At 49.7% G+C, this 17,487-nt stretch overlaps 1 protein-coding gene across 3 annotated transcripts in view; it reads right to left on the minus strand.

The window, feature by feature from the left end:
- Positions 1 to 330: 330 nt before the first annotated feature.
- Positions 331 to 17,487, minus strand: part of Crtc3 (CREB regulated transcription coactivator 3) — a 102,322-nt gene continuing 85,165 nt past the window's right edge. For 2 of the 3 annotated variants that reach the window (XM_006541195.3, XM_030242981.1), the window contains 6 exons: positions 12,451 to 12,668; positions 9,314 to 9,612; positions 6,382 to 6,582; positions 6,220 to 6,300; positions 4,066 to 4,168; positions 331 to 3,655 (listed from right to left, as the gene is read on the minus strand). In XM_006541195.3, the coding sequence (XP_006541258.1) occupies positions 3,447 to 3,655; positions 4,066 to 4,168; positions 6,220 to 6,300; positions 6,382 to 6,582; positions 9,314 to 9,612; positions 12,451 to 12,668 (1,111 nt within the window). In that variant the 3' untranslated portion in view covers positions 331 to 3,446. The remainder of the gene's footprint in view (positions 3,656 to 4,065; positions 4,169 to 6,219; positions 6,301 to 6,381; positions 6,583 to 9,313; positions 9,613 to 12,450; positions 12,669 to 17,487) is intronic. The other variant, NM_173863.2, reaches the window with a different exon arrangement.

Genomic DNA, 17,487 nt, shown 5'->3' on the forward strand with positions numbered 1-17,487 from the left:
AAGCACTCAGTGTGGCTGAGGGGGCATGCCTCTGAAGAGAGGCATGGGAAGAGGTGTCAGCGCTGGACTGGGACAGAACAACTGGGTTAAGGGGTGGGGCAACTGCCAGGGTGAGGCAGGAGACTGAGCCATCCAGGGAGCCCTGTCCTTGTTACCCAGTTTTAACAGGACTGTGCGCCTTTGATATATAACGAGGAGGCTCAGGAAGGGCTGGCTCAGGACTCAGCCATGGTTGCAGATCAGTGACTGCCAGCCAAGGAGGCAGAGATGGTTGGAGAAGCTGCCCACCCAGCCCTTCGTTGCCCCCAAGGCTGAAGAGAAACACCGAGAGCAGATACAACCATATTGTGCTGCTTTTAATTATGAAAGATGTAAAATGATGCATTATAAAACTTGGAAGCTACTTTATACAAAGTCCGATCTTTCAATATTGCTTAACAAAAGGCCGGGAGTTAGGACACTGGCCGGAAGTCTGACTAGCTGCTGGGATGGCCCCGTTCTGGAGCAGTGGGAACACTGGGAACCATCTGTGCATAAATCAGAAGAGCCCAACAGGAAATGTCTTCAGATATGTGCACGAGCATGAATACACGACCTCTCGGCCCAGAGAATATACAGTAGACTTGGGGGAAGGGAGCAGGGCAAAGGAGAGCTCATCCTCACTTCTCCCCACACTCGTGTGCTAAAACCCACCACCCTGCAGTGCTGGGGAAGGGCAGCTGGTGGGACAGAGAGAAGACACTGAAGAGAGGTCTGGGGAAGCCGGTAGCCACTTCAATGCTGCCGCCTAAGACAGGCTAGTCACAAAGGCAGCATCGAGTGCAGGCTCACACGACTGCAGCAGGGCAACGCAGTCTCCTGCTGTACTCAACACCATGTAGACCGGTAGGCTCTCTAGTGGCTTAAAGCTACACACATGAAAAGATCAGGCTGATAGGCCTATGGGCAGATTTAATTCAGTGCTACATTGTCTCTTTTGGTTTTTGGGTTTTCTTTTTTTTCAACTCCCCCCCCCCCCCCCCCCCCGCCCCTGCAGCCAGCGCTTTCCCATTGGCTGGAGAAAGCCTCAGGAACAGGGCAGCGTAGGGTATGGGGTGAGATCTCCCGTTACGCCTTCACCAGAGGACAGCAGCTGTGCAAGCAGGGATTCTCCTTCAGGGTCCTCCCCCTCCTGACCCTGTCACCTCACACCTGCCTCTTCCCCGGTGTGTGGGCGTCACCGACACGATGATCCCACGGATCAGGCTCAACGCAGAGAGCAGATTGTGCTGGAAACCCCTTCCTCTCAACTTTTACATCAGCATCGATCTCTGCCTGAAGACGGACACGGGAGCTGGCTTGAGTGTGTATGCTGGGGCGCTGGGCAGCTCAGAGGAGTGAAAAGCTTCCACTTTAACTAAAGTCACCCCGGGTGCTCTGGGATCTCAGGACCAGGCCAGTGGCATGGTCAGGGGAAGAGGATTCTAATTTAGTTTCCAATTAAACAGCAGAGACTGGGGCACGTGGCCGCACAGCTCCACCCGGCTGTCTGAAGAGCCGCGGTGTGGGGAGCTGGAGCAGCCTCTGATTCCCAGGCTTCCTCGCCTCAGGCACAGATGGGTCAGCTTCCTTCTACTCCACCCTTGCTCTCCTGGGTGGGGACAGCCACTGAGCCTCAGCTTCAGCCCATGTCGCAGGAAGGGGAGCAGGCGTCAGGCAAAAGTTCTCCTCCAGGGCCCTCCTCACCCACCCCGGCTCCTCCCTTGTGCTGGGTGGACATCACTTTCCTCATGTGGGGCTAGGAGGCAGGTGCTGGTAGAATCTGCTCAGATTACTTACTGTGTGAGAAGGCGTTAATGAATAAAAGAGTCCCATGAACCAGGCCTTCTTTCTTTCTTTTTTGTTTGTTTTGTTTTGTTTTGTTTTTTCGAGACAGGGTTTCTCTGTGTAGCCCTGGCTATCCTGGAACTCACTCTGCAGACCAGGCTGGCCTCAAACTCAGAAATCATACTGCCTCTGTCTCCCAAGTGCTGGGATTAAAGGCGGGTGCCACCACGCCCAGCCAGGCCTTATTTCTTAACCTCAAAGTTTGCACCTCTATTTTAAGCAATTTAGAAAAAAAAAAAAAGGAAAAGGTCCGAGAGGAAGAATTTGCTGTGGGGGCCCAGTCTGGATGCCAGGTGCCCCACACTCCTGGGGCTTGGTGTGATCAGCCATGCTGGATGCACTGGATGATGTCCACCTAGCTGCTGAGGGACATATTCCCTAGGAGGAGTGGCGCTGAGCCTAGTGGCAGGTCTGGTCACCTAGTGTTAAGGCACACTCAAGTGAGTCTGAAAGGTGAAGCTCTGAGCTAAGGCAGGGGACAGAGAGAGCTGCAGGTTAGACCGCCCCACCACGAGGCACAGTCCCTCTCTCCTCCATCCTGGGTACATGCACTCCTACCAGGCACTTGGTGGGCACTAGGGGTCAATACAGAACAAGGCACAGTTCCTGCCCTCTGGGAGCTTACAGTCTAGTGGGCATTGCATTAAACTTGAGGTCTGCAGGGCAGCTGGGGAGAAGGGCAGTTCAGCTGCCCTGCACTAATACGAGTCCCAGCAGCTCCTTCCAGTGGGCTGGAGGGTGGCAGGCCTAAGAGGGAGGGCATCTTGTGCAGGTGACACACCTGTAGCCTCCCTTTCCTCCTCCATTCTCCTAGGAGCGCTGTCCTCCTTAGGCTCATCCTGTTTCCAAGGACATTTTTTTCAGTGAGCAAACAGGTCTCCCTCTCCTCCTGTCTGTGAGGGAAAGGTGCGCATACAGGAAGCAGCAGCAAAGAGATCATAAACCGGGAGGAAGCAAACTGCCTTCAGTTTGCCTAACTTAAGCCTGCCCTGGGACGGCTGGGTAAGCTTCTTCATTTTAAGTGAGCCATTGGACAGAGTGATGGCTGGGCCCAGAATACCCGCCAGCTGGAGGGCTGCCTGGCCTTGGCGGTCAGACAGAAAGGCATCATGGTGCTCTGGTACCGTTGTGTGACACTGAGCCAACTACACGGGCCCGAGGCCCCCAACTGCCTCCTATAGCGTTCCATCTTCAGTGCTGATGGGAATCTGAGGTTTGGAGCACTGACGTGTTACACAGCATTTTCTACATTTACACACTGACTGACTGGATGGCCAATAAAGAGAATTAAGGGTGACATGGTCAGCTTCCTGGTCACCGGAAGCTCCAAAGCAGCTGGCCTGCAGCAGTACAACTGGTGCCATGGGCCGAAGAGTGCAGCTGTGTCTAGCAAAGCCTTGGCTGAGCTCAGTGGAGAGCCCGGGGCAGCGGCTCCCTCTATGCTGTAACCACCGTCAAGGTGTTTGCTGGCTGTGACCACTGTCAGGGTGTTTGCTGGCTGTGACCACCGGCAGGGTGTTTGCTGGCTCCACCCCAGCTTTCTCTGGCCATTTCAGTTCCCCAGTTCCACTGCACTGTGCTCATAGCCGGTCAGCTCGAAACGTCTCCTCCACAGAGGGGTCCAGCAGGCCCATGCTGGAGTCACTTAGCATGTTGAGTCCATCGAGGCTCAAGGGTTCGATCTGCAGCTCCTCTTCCAGAGGGAACGGGGTGTCCATGTCCAGGCTGACCTCTGGCATGCCCGACAGCCCCCCGCTAAGGCCTTTGAACAGGTTGCTGTTTGTATCTTCTGAAAGGAGCAGAGAGGAAATTTGGAGACAGGAGGACCAAGGCTTTTAAAGAGTGACAGTCCCCAACATGCCCAGACAGGACAGTGAGCACCCAGCTACTGACCACTCCCAGACCCATGGCTCTTACCCCTGGATCAACCTTTTTTCTTAGATAGGGCCTCACTCTGTATGTAGCCTAGGCTGGCCTCAACCTCAAGGGTCCCTCCTATCTCAGCTTCCCAAGTGCTCGAATGACAGATGTGTACTGCCATGCCCAGCTAACTCTTTGACGTTTTGTAGGTCTCCCCACAATGGTTTTTAATCACCCGGGGGTTTCATTTACCTAATGCTGCGTGATTTAACCTGCCGCACAGCGGTAAACACACAGAGAGGAGACCAGCAATGAAGCTGGGGCGGGGCCCATGCTCACCTGTCAGGATGGTGCCTGGGAAGCTGCCACAGCTGGAATATGGGTTTGGTCTCAAGTGGAATGAGTCCTGTGGTTCTCGGTGGCTCTGCTGTACCAAAGGCACCTGGAAGCATCGAAAGCCACATTGTGGTCAAGGGGCTCTGTCTCTGAGGTGTGTGAGCAAGGGCAGACTGTCCCTACTGTCCCACAGTCCCATCTAGGATCCTGGAGGGCTCTGCGGTGCGCTATCATAGGCACAACATCCCCTGGTACTCAGGTGGGTCTGTGAGGACCACACTGGGTGACTTTTCTCTGCCTATACTCTGCCTGCTACACAGCCCCAAGAGACACAGTGGGCACAGTTCAGACTCTGAGTCTCAGATATCCCCGCTCCTCAGCCTCACCAAGGCCTGTGCGAGCCCCTCAGAGGTCCCTCTGTGGTCAAGGAAACAGTAGGCTCTCTGGCTCTGGGGATAAGAGAGAGAGAACGCCTTCCCTTCCCTTCCCGCCATCCTTGTCTCTCTAGGACAAGGTATGTGAGGGCAGCTTACAACTGGGGTCTCATTGAGGAATCTATGCTGAAACTAATTTTTAAAACCATTAAAAAAATGTCTCCTCAAAAATGTCTCTGACACTTTTGAGGAGAGTGCTGATCTTCGCCTAGCTTGCTAGGGCTACATCTTTATGAAACAGCGAGGTAGGGCTGCGGGTAGCTCAGGGGTAGAGTGCTTACCTGGCACGTGTTAGACCCTGGGTCTGCCACCCAGTACCACAAATTACAAAAATAACAGAAGGGAATGGCAGAGAGGTGAGAACTACCTGCTCTCGCCACAAGGCCCTGCCAGAGCCCACTTGGCACCAGCATCTTTATCTGTTTTACTATTTTCTGTTATTACGTTCTGGAGCTGGGCCTGTCCTTCCTTCGCTTTTTAATTCATTCTAGAGCCTGACTATCCTTACCAAACACTAAAATCTCGAGGTGTAAAAATATAAAAGCAAAAGAAGGTGACTGACTGAAAACACTGTGATGGGAACTTCCCCTACCCTGGTCCTGGGCTCAGCTCTCTTAGAGAGCCACGGCCTGAGCTGGGTGCAGCACCAGGCTTGCTGGCACAAGGCTACACTGCTTTCTAACTCTGCTCCAGGGGCCAGGTATGTCTCCTCGTCCTTCAGAGTCCCAACATAGGAGACTGATAAGCTAGCTGCTATGGTCACTGTGAATGGATGTGCATATATACATCAGTGTGTGTGTGAGTGTGTGTGTGTGTGTGTGTGTGTGTGTGTGTGTGCATGTACTGTGTGTGTTCTAGAGTCCAGAAGGCAACCTTGGGTGTTATTCCTCAGATGCTATCTACCATTTAAACTTAAGGCAGGGTCTCTCATTGGCCTAGAATTTACCAACTAGGCCTGGCTAGCGGGCCAGGAAGCCCTAGGGACCGTCTGTCCTTGGCTTCCCAGTGATAGGGTTATGGGTATTGCACAACCACATCAGGAATTTCTTTCTTTTATCTTTTGTTTTTAAAAGGTTTATTTTTATGTGCATAAGTGTTTTCCTACATATATGTATGTACACCATATGCGTATGCCCAGTGTCTGAGAAGGCCAAAAGAGGGTGTCAGATCCTCTGGAACTGGAGTTCCCGGAGGTTGTAAGCTGTCATGTGGGTGCTGGGAACCACAACTGGGTCCTTTGGAAGAACAGCCAGTGTTCATATCTGTTGAGCCATCTCCCCTGTCACCCCTCCCCATTTTTGAAAGGGGTCTTATTATGTATCCCTGGTTAGTCTGGAACTGGTACCCAAACTGGCCATAAACTCACAGAAATCTATCTGTCTTTATGTCCCAAGTGCTGGGATTAAAGGTGTGCATTGATACACCTGATCTGACACCTACTTCTTTTTTTAAATGCAGGTTTTGGGGCTGGAACTTTAGTCTTTGGGCTCTATTGACTAAACTGTCTAACTCTATGACTAGAGTGCTATGAAAATCCACCACTCACTGTTCAAACAGACCCTCTACTGAGACCTGACCCTGCACAAGGCATTGGCATGGGGCGCCACATCAGTACTGAGGGAGGGAAGATGCAAGGCGCTCCCTCCGGGCTGCAGAACACAACTGAAAGAGAGGAGGGGTGCCTTTTATACATAAAGGAGATGGGACAGCAGCGGCCACTTACCTGCTGAGGAAAGGCAGGGCTGGGCCTCATGGGCTGTTGGTCAAAGCGCACATCCGGGAAGAAGCTGGTCAAAGCTGAGCCCTTTGGGAAGTAAGGAGGTAATGGTTTAGAGCTGGAGTTCAGACTGAAATAAGCCCCACCCCCACGCTCCCAGTGGCTTACCTGGGCAGTGAGGAGCTGGAAGTCTGACTGTGGCAGGGAGGGGGCTGCCTGGGGCTGCTGAGTTGGGGGCTCCTGGGCATGGGGCTGCTGTAGGAGTGGCTGAGGCAGCTCCTGGGGTGTGGGGTAAGGGGGTGGTGGGGACACTTGGGCTTGAGCGTCTGTGGGCAGGAAGGAAAGTGGGCTCTGCTCTGAGGTCACCATCTGTGGAACAAACCACATGACCTGTTAGCTTCCAAGAATTAAGATTCAGGGTTAGGAAGGCCTGGTGAGAGGAGAAGCTGGGCTCTCCCCGTGATGCCTAGAGAAGCCCTTCATAGCACATCTCCACCTCGTGCCCCGGAAAGCATTTCCTATCAGCATCATTTCTATTGTTGAATCAAACAAGAATACAGCCAATTTCCTCTGCTTTCTCAGCGCAAATAATGTTTTATTTCTAAAGTCACGACGGCTGGTGAGAGACAGAAGACTGGAAAAGGTAGCTGGCGCAACCATCCTATACTAAAACAAGACACTAACAAAACGCTAACAGCAGTGAACACTACCAGACAAAACCAAAATCATGACCAACACTAATGAGAGAAGACCATGGGAGGAAAAAAAGATGGCGCCACATCTGTAAAACAGCAGAAACAAAGAAGGCCACCAACAAGGAAGGCCAGAGGTAACCGGAGTCACAAGTCACGTGACTGAGTACCTACTTAACTCTAGGTGTGAGGGGCAGGACCAGGATGAGCAATGGTTGAAATCAACCCCTGAAGGTCTGGTCAGAGTTTCTGTGAGGGCAACCAGCCTCCCTCCTTGATGCTGGCCCAGAAAGCAGAGGCATGGTGAACATTAACAAAACAAGAAAAGAACTTTTGAAAAATAGTGCAAAAATCTTCCAGAAAGACAAAAAAGAGGGTCCAGCAAGATGGCTCAGCAGGGAAAGCCTGTTGCCAACCCTCACAACCCTGGAGTGACCAACCCTAGAGTGTCACCAACCCTCACAACCCTGGAGTGACTGCCCAGAGTCACATGGTCAAGGGAAAGAATCAACTCCCAAAAGTTGTCCTCTGATCTGTGTGTTGCGCCAGGTCCCACACATCAGACAGACAGACAGACAGGCAGAGGAGAAATGAGAGGGCACAGTGAGAGCAGCGGGAAGAAACCCTCCAGACTCATCCCAAGGCCCATTATCTCCAAGTCTCACATGCTGGAGACAAGAGAGAACATCCAGAAGCCTCCAGAGAGGGAGGAGACGTCACTCAGTCGGAGGCCGACCCCTGGAGTAAGTCGATGGACACCTGATGGGAAGGCCTCGGTGGAGTCCCCTCTCTAGCTCAGCTAGTTACTAAATGGAAGGTGGAATAAAAGCAGTTTACAGTCATGCCAAGGCACCTGTACTGCACCCCAAGGCTCACAGAGGATCTGTTTGACACGGGTTAAGCTTGCTCCAATGCCAAGAGTCTGGGCCTGAACTAGAGGTGCTCAGCTAGCTCAACCAGCTGACCAACTCAAAGGAGCGTGCATTAACATCTGGAGCAAACCAAATGCTCACTTTGTAATTTCCTCCTGTGCTGTGCTGTGGGGTCAAGAGTCCGACCACATCACTGCAGCCACAGGGACACAAACACCCACATATTGTTCTCACTGAAATGACAATATGAGCAGACTGAGCAAGGTATGGGGGGTGGGAGCTTGGGAATGCTGAAAGAAAACTGAAGCCCAATCTTGGATGGCAGGATGTCATTAGCCAATGTGGATCAGCAAAAATCCAAAACAAAATAAGCATGAAATAACATGTTTATACCAAAGAGATTAGCTAAATGGTTGGAAATGGCCAACTCCAGGCAGTGAAAAATGTGGTTAATGGGTTAGGGGAGACAACTATTATTTCAAAACACACCCTTCAGAACCATTTGCCATTTGAAACCATGTGCAGTTTCTAAACTTAAACATTAAACAAGTAATAATATTAGAGAGCTAATGTTCTCCACTTTAAAATGTATCTAGAAAGCAAGAATACTTTTGTAGCTCATGAAATAATCTTACAAAGAAAAACTAAAACAAATCCAATAATTTTTAAAAGCAAAAAAATTTAAAACTTACTAAATGCCCTCTCATCTTCTCCAGAAGAAATCCCTTGGCCAGTAACTAGTAGAGTGATGACTAACCAGATCATCTAGACTTCTTCCCTTGTGTTCTAACAAGTCCTTTTGGTAAACCATTACTCATTTACACGAAGCAGGGACTAGTTACTGAAGTTATAATGGATCTAGTGTATGGCAAATGGGTCAAAAATATATTTACCAGTTGTTATGACAAGAAGGCCCCACCCTGAGAGTTTAGAATAAAAACAAAGCCAGCGAGCCCAATGTCACATCCCTCCACGTCCACAATGGGCTGAGGCTTCCAGATGTGCCTCTTTCTAAGCAGACTCCTTCTGGAGAGCTGTCAGCCTCATTACAGCTAGGCTTTTATATAATAAGAGTACTGGTTTTCACGTATCTAGTGGACTGAGGGAAGAGGTTAATCCACTATTGAAGTGTCAGAGCACCAAGTGTCTTGGGGGTTTTTCTCTGTGATTTGCTGTAGTTATTAGGTTAGTGATTGATTTTTTTTTTTAAATAAAGTTTGCAACTTTAGCCTGAACTGCCTTTCATTCTGTAAACCCCAGCCCTTTCCCCAGGCCCAAGTTTATGAGTTAATGACTAAAAATAGTTTAATATTCACTTCAGGCATAAACATCACAAACCTGCTATTATAAAATCAGAAATGCACACCCCTTCTCTCTTATTCTGGGAAAAAGAGAAGCATGCACTTGCAAGGGACTGCATGCATCTCAGGGATGCGCAGTGTGACAACGCTGACCAGATCCTGACCAGCCCAGAGAAGTTAGGTCGTCGACTGCCCAGCCTGCTGACTGGAGATACTGCAGAAGCATCTTTCTCACCTGGGAGGCAGGATACGGGTTCAGTGGGCTGGTCGCAGAGAGCTGTCTGCTGAAGCCTTGATGTGCTTCAGGGCCAGGAGAGAGCGTGAGAGGGCTGACTGGAGGCTGCCTGCGCCGAGAGGGGCCACTCAGGTTTGTGGTGGAAAGAGACGGGTTGCTAAGGGAGAAGAGCCGGAGGGAGGGGTGCAGAGCAGAGGCGTTGGCCACAGACGGCTGCGGGTGGCACTTGAGGGACGAGGAGAGTGCCATCTTACTGAGTGTGGCTTGGATGGAAGGGTTACTTCGAGAACTTTGGAGACCTGAAAGATAACGGAGTCACAAGGATCTTTTGGTGACTTTGGATCAAAGCTTTGGTTTTCCAAAAAGTCAAGCAAAGTTCCTACTAGCTGCACAGTCACTCTCTATGTGCGAGAGCTTCTGGGCAGCTCTCTTACTGAAAATGTCTCAGGTGGACCAGTGACAAGGAAAAGAAACCATATTTAGAGAGCTGCCGCCAAGCAGCCAGCTTGAATGAGAAAAGAATCTGTGTGCCCAAAGCGGAAGAAGATTGACACAACCGTCCCTGGGGAGGCTTGGGTGGAGTGAGCTCAGGCTCACCTCAGGGAACAGAACCTCAGGCTGGACAACAGCCTACTCAGAGCCTCTATGAGCATCTGGATCCTCTATGAACGTCGGAGAACATACTTCCCCTAGACCTCTCAGCCTTAAAGTCCACTCTTTGATTTTGGCTTCCTTATAAACTGTTAAAAGTGTTTCCCAACTCAGGGGGAAGGACATTTCTGCTAGTCTCTTGTTTCTCTGAGGTGAAGGGGGATGAATCTTAGTATTAGCAAGACCATCTGCAGTGGTGTCTCCATAGTCCAGGAAGCTAGAGACCCTGTCCTGTGCCCTGCTGGATCCTTGGTGCTTGGCTCAAGCCACCCACAAACAGCACCTCTTAGTGAACAAGATAGCTGCTGCTGCTGCTTTGACAGGTCACACCCGCAGTTAGTTCAGTCCACTGCTCTGTGCTAAAAGTTAAGAAGCAGAAATGTGTGTTAGTGTTGATTTTTTTAAAAAATTGTCTGTGGGGTCAGGATAGATAGCTCAGTGGCTGAGAACTTGCTTAGAATTCCTAAGGTCCTGGGCTCAATCTCTTGAACCACAAACAAAACAACAACAATAGCAATAACAACAACAGCAACAGCAACAGCAACAGCAGCAACAACAGCTAGTCTAAGAAAAGGTGAGATGTCGGTAGCTTAAACTGTAAGGAGAGCTAGAGATCTGAATTCAATTATAAAAGAAGTCTCATTCAAAAAGAAAGTCTAAATATATTTCAAAAGCATGTATTCCAGGCTTAAGAAAAGAAAAAGGGAAGGGGAACGGAGGGGAACGGAGGGGAGGGGAGGGGAGGGGAGGGGAGGGGAGGGGAGGGGAGGGGAGGGGAGGGGAGGGGAGGGGAGGGAAGAAGAGACACTTAGGCTGGCAGGAAATTTGTGATGGACCTGCCATAGCTTTCTATATTTTTATGATATATACATAATTTTATTTTATGTGTATGAGTGCCTGCCTACATGTATGCATGTGCACTGCATATATGCCCGGTGCTAACAGAAGCCAACAGAGGGCAACAGATCTCCTGGGACTGGAGTTACAGGGAATACTGAGCCATCGTGTAGGTGCTGAGACCTGAACCTGGGTCCTCTGCAAGGAGAGGCAAGGGTTAACCAATGGGCCATCTCTGTAGCCTCTGTACCATACATTTTTTAAGGTGGAGACACTATAAAGCTAAGTGGTGTTCTACATAAAATGATGTGTGTGGAAGAGGGTAACTGTCAATGACTGAACACGAGGTTCTCAGCTAGAAACAAAGCCTACAGTGCCAGCTTCTTCAAGGTCCGAGGGAGCTATGGCGATGGTGTTTTGTTTCAGTGACGCTGGGTATCACTGTTCACTGAGAGAGAATTCATCTAAAAGGGTAATTCTGAATCTAGAACTCTTAATGGGTTTGAGTTTCTGTTGTGAAATAAATCAAAGAAACTCAGAATCATGAGACCGATGTCTTCTTAAAGTGCAACCCAGGCCCCTCGGAACACTCTGAAATATCTTGTATCAAAGACAGTGCCATGTGGCTTCAGAACTCACTCTTGACAGTGAATTTGCACACACATGACTTGATTTCTAAAGTATCAGAACTCACCTTAAGAGATACAAGACAGTTTATTATTAAACGGCACCTCCTTCAAGAAATGCCCTCCTGAAATAAAAGTAAGAGTGGGCTCTGCAACCAGCTGTGCAGAGCTGAAGCCATGCTGCTCAGCAGGAGCCCACGGCCCCACTGCAGCCCCACTGCAGCCCCACTGCAGCCAAGGCAGGGAACCCTGTGGGGCCATTCCCAGGTGGGCAGGCTCTGCTCTGCCTGGTGAGCCTCAGTGAAACAGAGTGGAAACCAGCAACCACTTCCCCCACTGACGTCCGGCCACTGAGGGGCCTTTCTAGATGGAACTTTCCTCAGCACCATCTCTGGCAGGCACCATGAACTGGGGTGGATGGAGGATGGGGTACCACCTGCTCTGGGTGCTGACAAGAGGAGCGTTGGCTCAACCTCAAGTCATCTTTCCGGAAACACAGGGTCTGGGCTGGGGACAATCAAGCCTGCACAGTAACACTACATCATATTACAAGGAACCTGACTACAGACAGTACCACATCCCTAAGCACTTCTGAACACCTGAATAGTTTTGAACTTTTGTAGATTTCTACTTCATCTACATGTTAAGTATAAATATTTCCATCATACCCACTGTACATTTTCTAAAATTTAAGATACTGTCCTTTTGAAGTCCAGTGGGGAACTGGGGAGAGCTCAGGAAGGATGAAATGATCAGAGATCACCATATGCTGATACGAACTGCACGTCGCTCTGGGGTGGCACCTATTTCTCCACTCCCAAACGTTCCTCCCCAAGTTCTCTGCACACATGGGCTCGTGACGACAGTGAAGAAGGAGGCGCGACAGAGCTGCTCCAGAGCTTATCAAACAAGCAGAAATGGGGCCCCTAGAGCAGAAGCCAGCCAGTACAAGGATGTGGTGGCTCTCATTCAGTGGTGCACCAAACACACACAGCAGGGGACACAGCTGAGGCCCTTACTCACCAGAGGAGGTTCTTATCCCCAGGTGAGTCATGGCAGCTGGAAGGTTGCCCACGCTGTTCCCCACACTCATGCTACCAAAGAGGTGGTCGCTGGTGTCCAGGGAGGCTGGCAGGGGTGCTGAGTAGTGGAGGTTGGTTAGATCTGGTAACGACCCTCCGGTGTTCAGGGTGCCCAGGAACGGTGAGAGGCCTGTGTTCTGGCCATTATGTGGGAAAGCACTGAAAGAAGAGAAAGCATTACTTGTACAATGCATTTGGCTGTGGGAAAATGGGATGCAAATGCTGCCTCTGCCTTGCTGATGACTGAGACCCATGAGGGGTGCCTCTCATGAGAACGCAGTCTGTCAGCTTACCCTCTCTGGAATGCAATTTCCTTACATTTTTAAAAAAAGGATTTATTTATTTATTATATGTAAGTACACTGTAGGTGTCTTCAGACACACCAGAAGAGGGCATCAGATATATACATTTGCAGATGGCTGTGAGCCACCATGTGGTTGCTGGGAATTGAACTCAGGACCTCTGGGAGAGCATTCAGTGCTCTTACCCGCTGAGCCATCTCTCCAGCCTGAAATTTCCTTACATGTTAAATGAGACAGATTACTTTGCAAACTGTAAGTCACTATATAAAATGTAAAATACTACATCATATTTAGAGTCCCTTTTGCTAGCTCTCTAAATTATTTTTGCTACCCAAACCACATACACAAAAAGTATCTTTGGGGCAACTAGATACCTTCCAGGATATATTGTTTCAATTAAAATTTCAAAAACTTTTAAAACGTAGCAATTTGGGGTTGGAGAGATGACTCATTGGTTAAGAGTTTTGACTGCTCTTCTAGAGGTCCTGAGTTCAATTCCCAGCAAGGACATCGTGGCTCACAAGCATCTGTAATGGGATCCAAATGCCCTCTTCTGGTGTGTCTGAAGACACCTACAGTGTATTCATATAAAAATAAAATAAATAAATTTAAAAAAACATAACAATTTTTACTTTTTAAAGATTTACTTTATATTTGTATTAGACGCACGCATTTGTGTGTGTGTGTGTGTTCATGGGACTGCAGGTGGCCTTGGAGGGCAGAAGAGAGTTATGCTGGATAGTTTTATGGCAACTTGACACAAGCTAAAGTCCTGTGAAAGGTGATGACCTGAATTGATAAAATGCCTCCATAAGATTGGGCTGTAGGCAAGCCTGTAGGGTATTTTCTTAATTAGTGATTGATGAGGGAGGCCCCAGATCATTATGATGGTGTCACCCAGGGGCTGGTAGTCCTGAGTTCTATAAGAAAGGAGGCTTAGCAAGCCATGGGAGCAAGCCAGTAAGCAGCACTCCTCGATGGCTCCTGCATCAGCTCCTGCCTCCAGGTTCATGTCCTATGTGAGTTTCCGTCCTCACTGCTTTTGATGATAAACCGTTATATGAAACTGTAAGCATAAAGACTCTTTTCTCCCCAAGTTGTTTTTGGTCATGGTGTTTCATCACAGCAATAGTAACCCTAACTAAGAAGGGTGTTGGACCCCTGGAGCTGGAGTGACAAGTGGTGTAGGTCATCCATTGGTTCCTCTGTAAGAGCAAGCAACAAGTGCTCTTTCTCACTGAGCCATCTCTCCAGGCAAGTTTCCATAATCATGAAAATAAGGAAAACATTGCCATTCATTGATTAAAACCATTGACTGATCGTTGTGCACCAGGTACAAGGGCAAGCCCAAGAAGTGATGAGCAAGCAAGGTATATGCTCATGGCTGGGTCTGTCCTTGGTATTTGCACACCTAGGGCAAGAGTGCAATGGAAGTTAGCACTGCATCTGTTTTAGTCTATGTGCGCTGGAGGAGGGGTGCACATATGCCAGTGCCAGGGGAGGGTGGCAGGGATCCTGTTCTGTTACTCTCTGTTTTGTTCTCGTGACACTGGGCCTCACTGGAGCTGGAACTAGGCTGGAAGCAGCAGGCCCCAGTAATCCTCCCGTCTCCACTCTCTATAGCAATAGGGTTACAGCCATGTGTGCAGCCACCCCCAGCTTTTCACAAAGGTGCTGGATTTTAAACTTGGGTTCTCAAGCTTTCACAGCAAAAGCTCTGACCAGTGAGCCCTCACCCTGGCTCCTGCCGTAATCTTCCAAAGTTATAAATCAAAGGAATAAATCCTCCTGTCTTGGCAAATCATACCTTTATTTATAATAGATCGATTCAAATATAGACATCCCAGAATTCTTGGGGCCTTATATTAGCATACACTGGGACTGGCAGATATACCCAGTTTCCTTAGTTCATATTTCCTTCCAATACCCAGTCCTGTTCTGCACTGGAAGGTGGGTATGTGACTGTCACACGTACATGTGTGCTGTGGGTCCCTGCAGTTTCTAGAACTCTGGCAGCTTGGGAGTGAGCCCTCTCAAGGACAAGGCTTCTTGGTACTCATGAAGGAATTGTGTTCTTAGAGTCCAGAGAAGGAGCAACAGAACAATCAAGCAGGCAGCTGTAATGCGGTAGGAAGCATGCTGTGCTAGGAGTGGTTAGAGTATAATCAAGAGGTACAAGGAACACTGAGCACAAAAGCAAGAGATGCTGAAGACAGGAAAGTCATGTCCAGGAAGGCTACTCGTGGGACATGACATGGTGCTCATAGAACCTCGAGATGCCTGGTGTGGCCGAGGCAGTGCAGGCAGTGCAGGTGTTGAGAGGTGAAGAGGGAGAGGCAAATGTGGAGGAAACAGAAGGGAAGATGTTGTTGGGAAGACTAAGTCTTGAACTATAGGAGAGGGGGAACCAAGTGTTAGCTAGAGATGTTACTGTGGCTGTAGCATGAGAGATGGCTTAAGGGAACAGAGAGGGGCAGCAGGCCAGGTCAGGAGCTCTTGCAGGGTCCCAGCTCAATCCACGATAGAGCAGTGTGGCTGATGAGAGAGGACGGGCTGGAGAAAACCAGAGAAGAAATGGGTCACTCAACCCAGCACATCTTGTGGAGAGTGACCAGCCACAACTCTTGGCATCAGAGCCTATAGGAGACTCCGATAAAGCAGGAGACAGTCATAAAGAGTGCAATGTGTGAAATGATCAGCTTACCCCTGCAATCACAGAGCCTGACGGTATCTAGAACGGAGGGAGTGACCAGCAGATGGGAGGAGGCTTCCTGGAGGCCATTGGAAGCTTTTTTTTTTTTTTTTTAAGACAGGGTTTCTCTGTGTAGCCCTGGCTGTCCTGGCACTCACTTTGTAGACCAGGCTGGCCTCGAACTTAGAAATCTGCCTGCCTCTGCCTCCGGAGTGCTGGGATTAAAGGCGTGTGCCACCACCTCCCTGCGGAAGCTAAATTTGAAAGCTGAGGAATTCAGGTGAGCCAGGCAGGAAAGCCATTTTAGGCAGAGGCCAAAGCAGGGGCAAAGGGAGGCAGGAAAACACATGGTATATCTAGAGACTGTGATGACTGAAAACCACTGAAGGTTAAGGTTAGGAGGGTGGGGACTACTGGAGGTGGGGCAGGGGAAGCAGGCACAGAACACCCGAGGCTGGATAGAGGGCTGAGAACAACGATATGGTGGGGGGGGGGGACTCGGGGAGGGGAGGAGCTAAGATAACAAGTTATACCCAGTTTCCTTAGGACGGTATGGTGGTCAGACCTGAGGGGCAATGAGCAGAGGCTGTAGGTAAAGGGACAAGTGACCTTGCTGAGTTACCAAACTGAAGAGTGCAGTGTTGTAGGAACACAGGGATGAAGAAGTGGGGATGGATGCTGGAGACATCTGTGGCAGGACTCAGGAACATTTCTGGCTCCTGGCCTGGGGAAGCCACTCCCTGGAGCCCATGACAGACTAGGGGATGGGCATGGAGACAAGTAAGAACAGAACTCCTATCTAGGTCCTTAGCTTGGCTGCAGAGTCTGACATGCAGCTGGGATGTCCCTCATGGAGGGAAGCACTGGAGGAGGTGACTCACAGTCTGGGGGACACTTTAACTGTAACAGTGGAAGCAGAAGCTGGGTCACTTTCAAAAAGTGTGGCTAGCTAGAAAGAGGCCTTAGGAGCTAAGAGAACTGGTTGCCTAGGAGACGCAGGTTCACCAGCATCCATGGTGGCTCAGAGCCATCTGTGGCTCTAGTTCCAGAGGATATGATACTCTCTTTTGGCCTACAACACATGGCATACACATGGTTCACAGATATACATGCAGGCAAAACACCCTTACACATAAATTATATATATATACTTATAGCTGAGAATTCTGGGAAGCAGAGGGAATGCTAGGTAGTGGAGAGAGGTCTCAGAAAAGCCAGTTCAGGGGAGGGCCAGGAAATGGAAGTAATCCACTTTGACAGCAAGGGGCCTTCACACCTGATAGCAGAAGAGGCTGGGGAGAGGTGTCAGCGGAATCCGCTCTGTAACAGCCTCTTCTCCATGTAAAAGGGCCAGAGTGAGGCTACCTGAAGGCTGGGGAGAACCTGGCGTAGATGGGGCCATGTGGACAAGTGAGGAGGGAGGCCGTGAAACACGCATGTTTTCTTATCTTTTAGATGGCTGGATTCTGTCTTTCAGAACTAGCTACAGAGGCCAAGTTCAAGCACTAGAAAACCGGGACAGTGGGTAGCTCATTGCAAGAGCTTCCTGTGTTGGCAGGTAGGAAGGAAGGTTGGGACAAGAGCAATGGCCAGGTGGGTTAAGGAAGACTGTGATGTGAACAATTAGTGACATCAAAATGATTCTGTAGTTGGGAGAAATACGAACGGTCACTTCTCGGATGTTGCTACGATCGCTCCAGTCCCTGCTAGATCTACTGTAAGGCAAGCAATGTTCTTCATGGTTCAGATCCTTCCAGTGAGTCCTGTCTCAGTGGGCTCCAACTATACCGCTTCCATGCTCATGGTGCTCTGCACTCGCTGCTCTCTCTGCCTGCGTCCCTCATCTCCTTTCCTCAGGCTGGGTTCTGTCACCACTACCCTATCAGACGGCTTTCGTCAGCATCTATCCCCCCACTGCTCATCCACGTCTTCCTTGGCTTTGCCTCCCTTTCCCTCTCTGTTTCACTAAGAACACTGGCACGCT

Source organism: Mus musculus, chromosome 7 (assembly GCF_000001635.26).
Source record: "Mus musculus strain C57BL/6J chromosome 7, GRCm38.p6 C57BL/6J".
In the NCBI taxonomy this organism is placed as follows: Eukaryota; Metazoa; Chordata; class Mammalia; order Rodentia; family Muridae; genus Mus; species Mus musculus.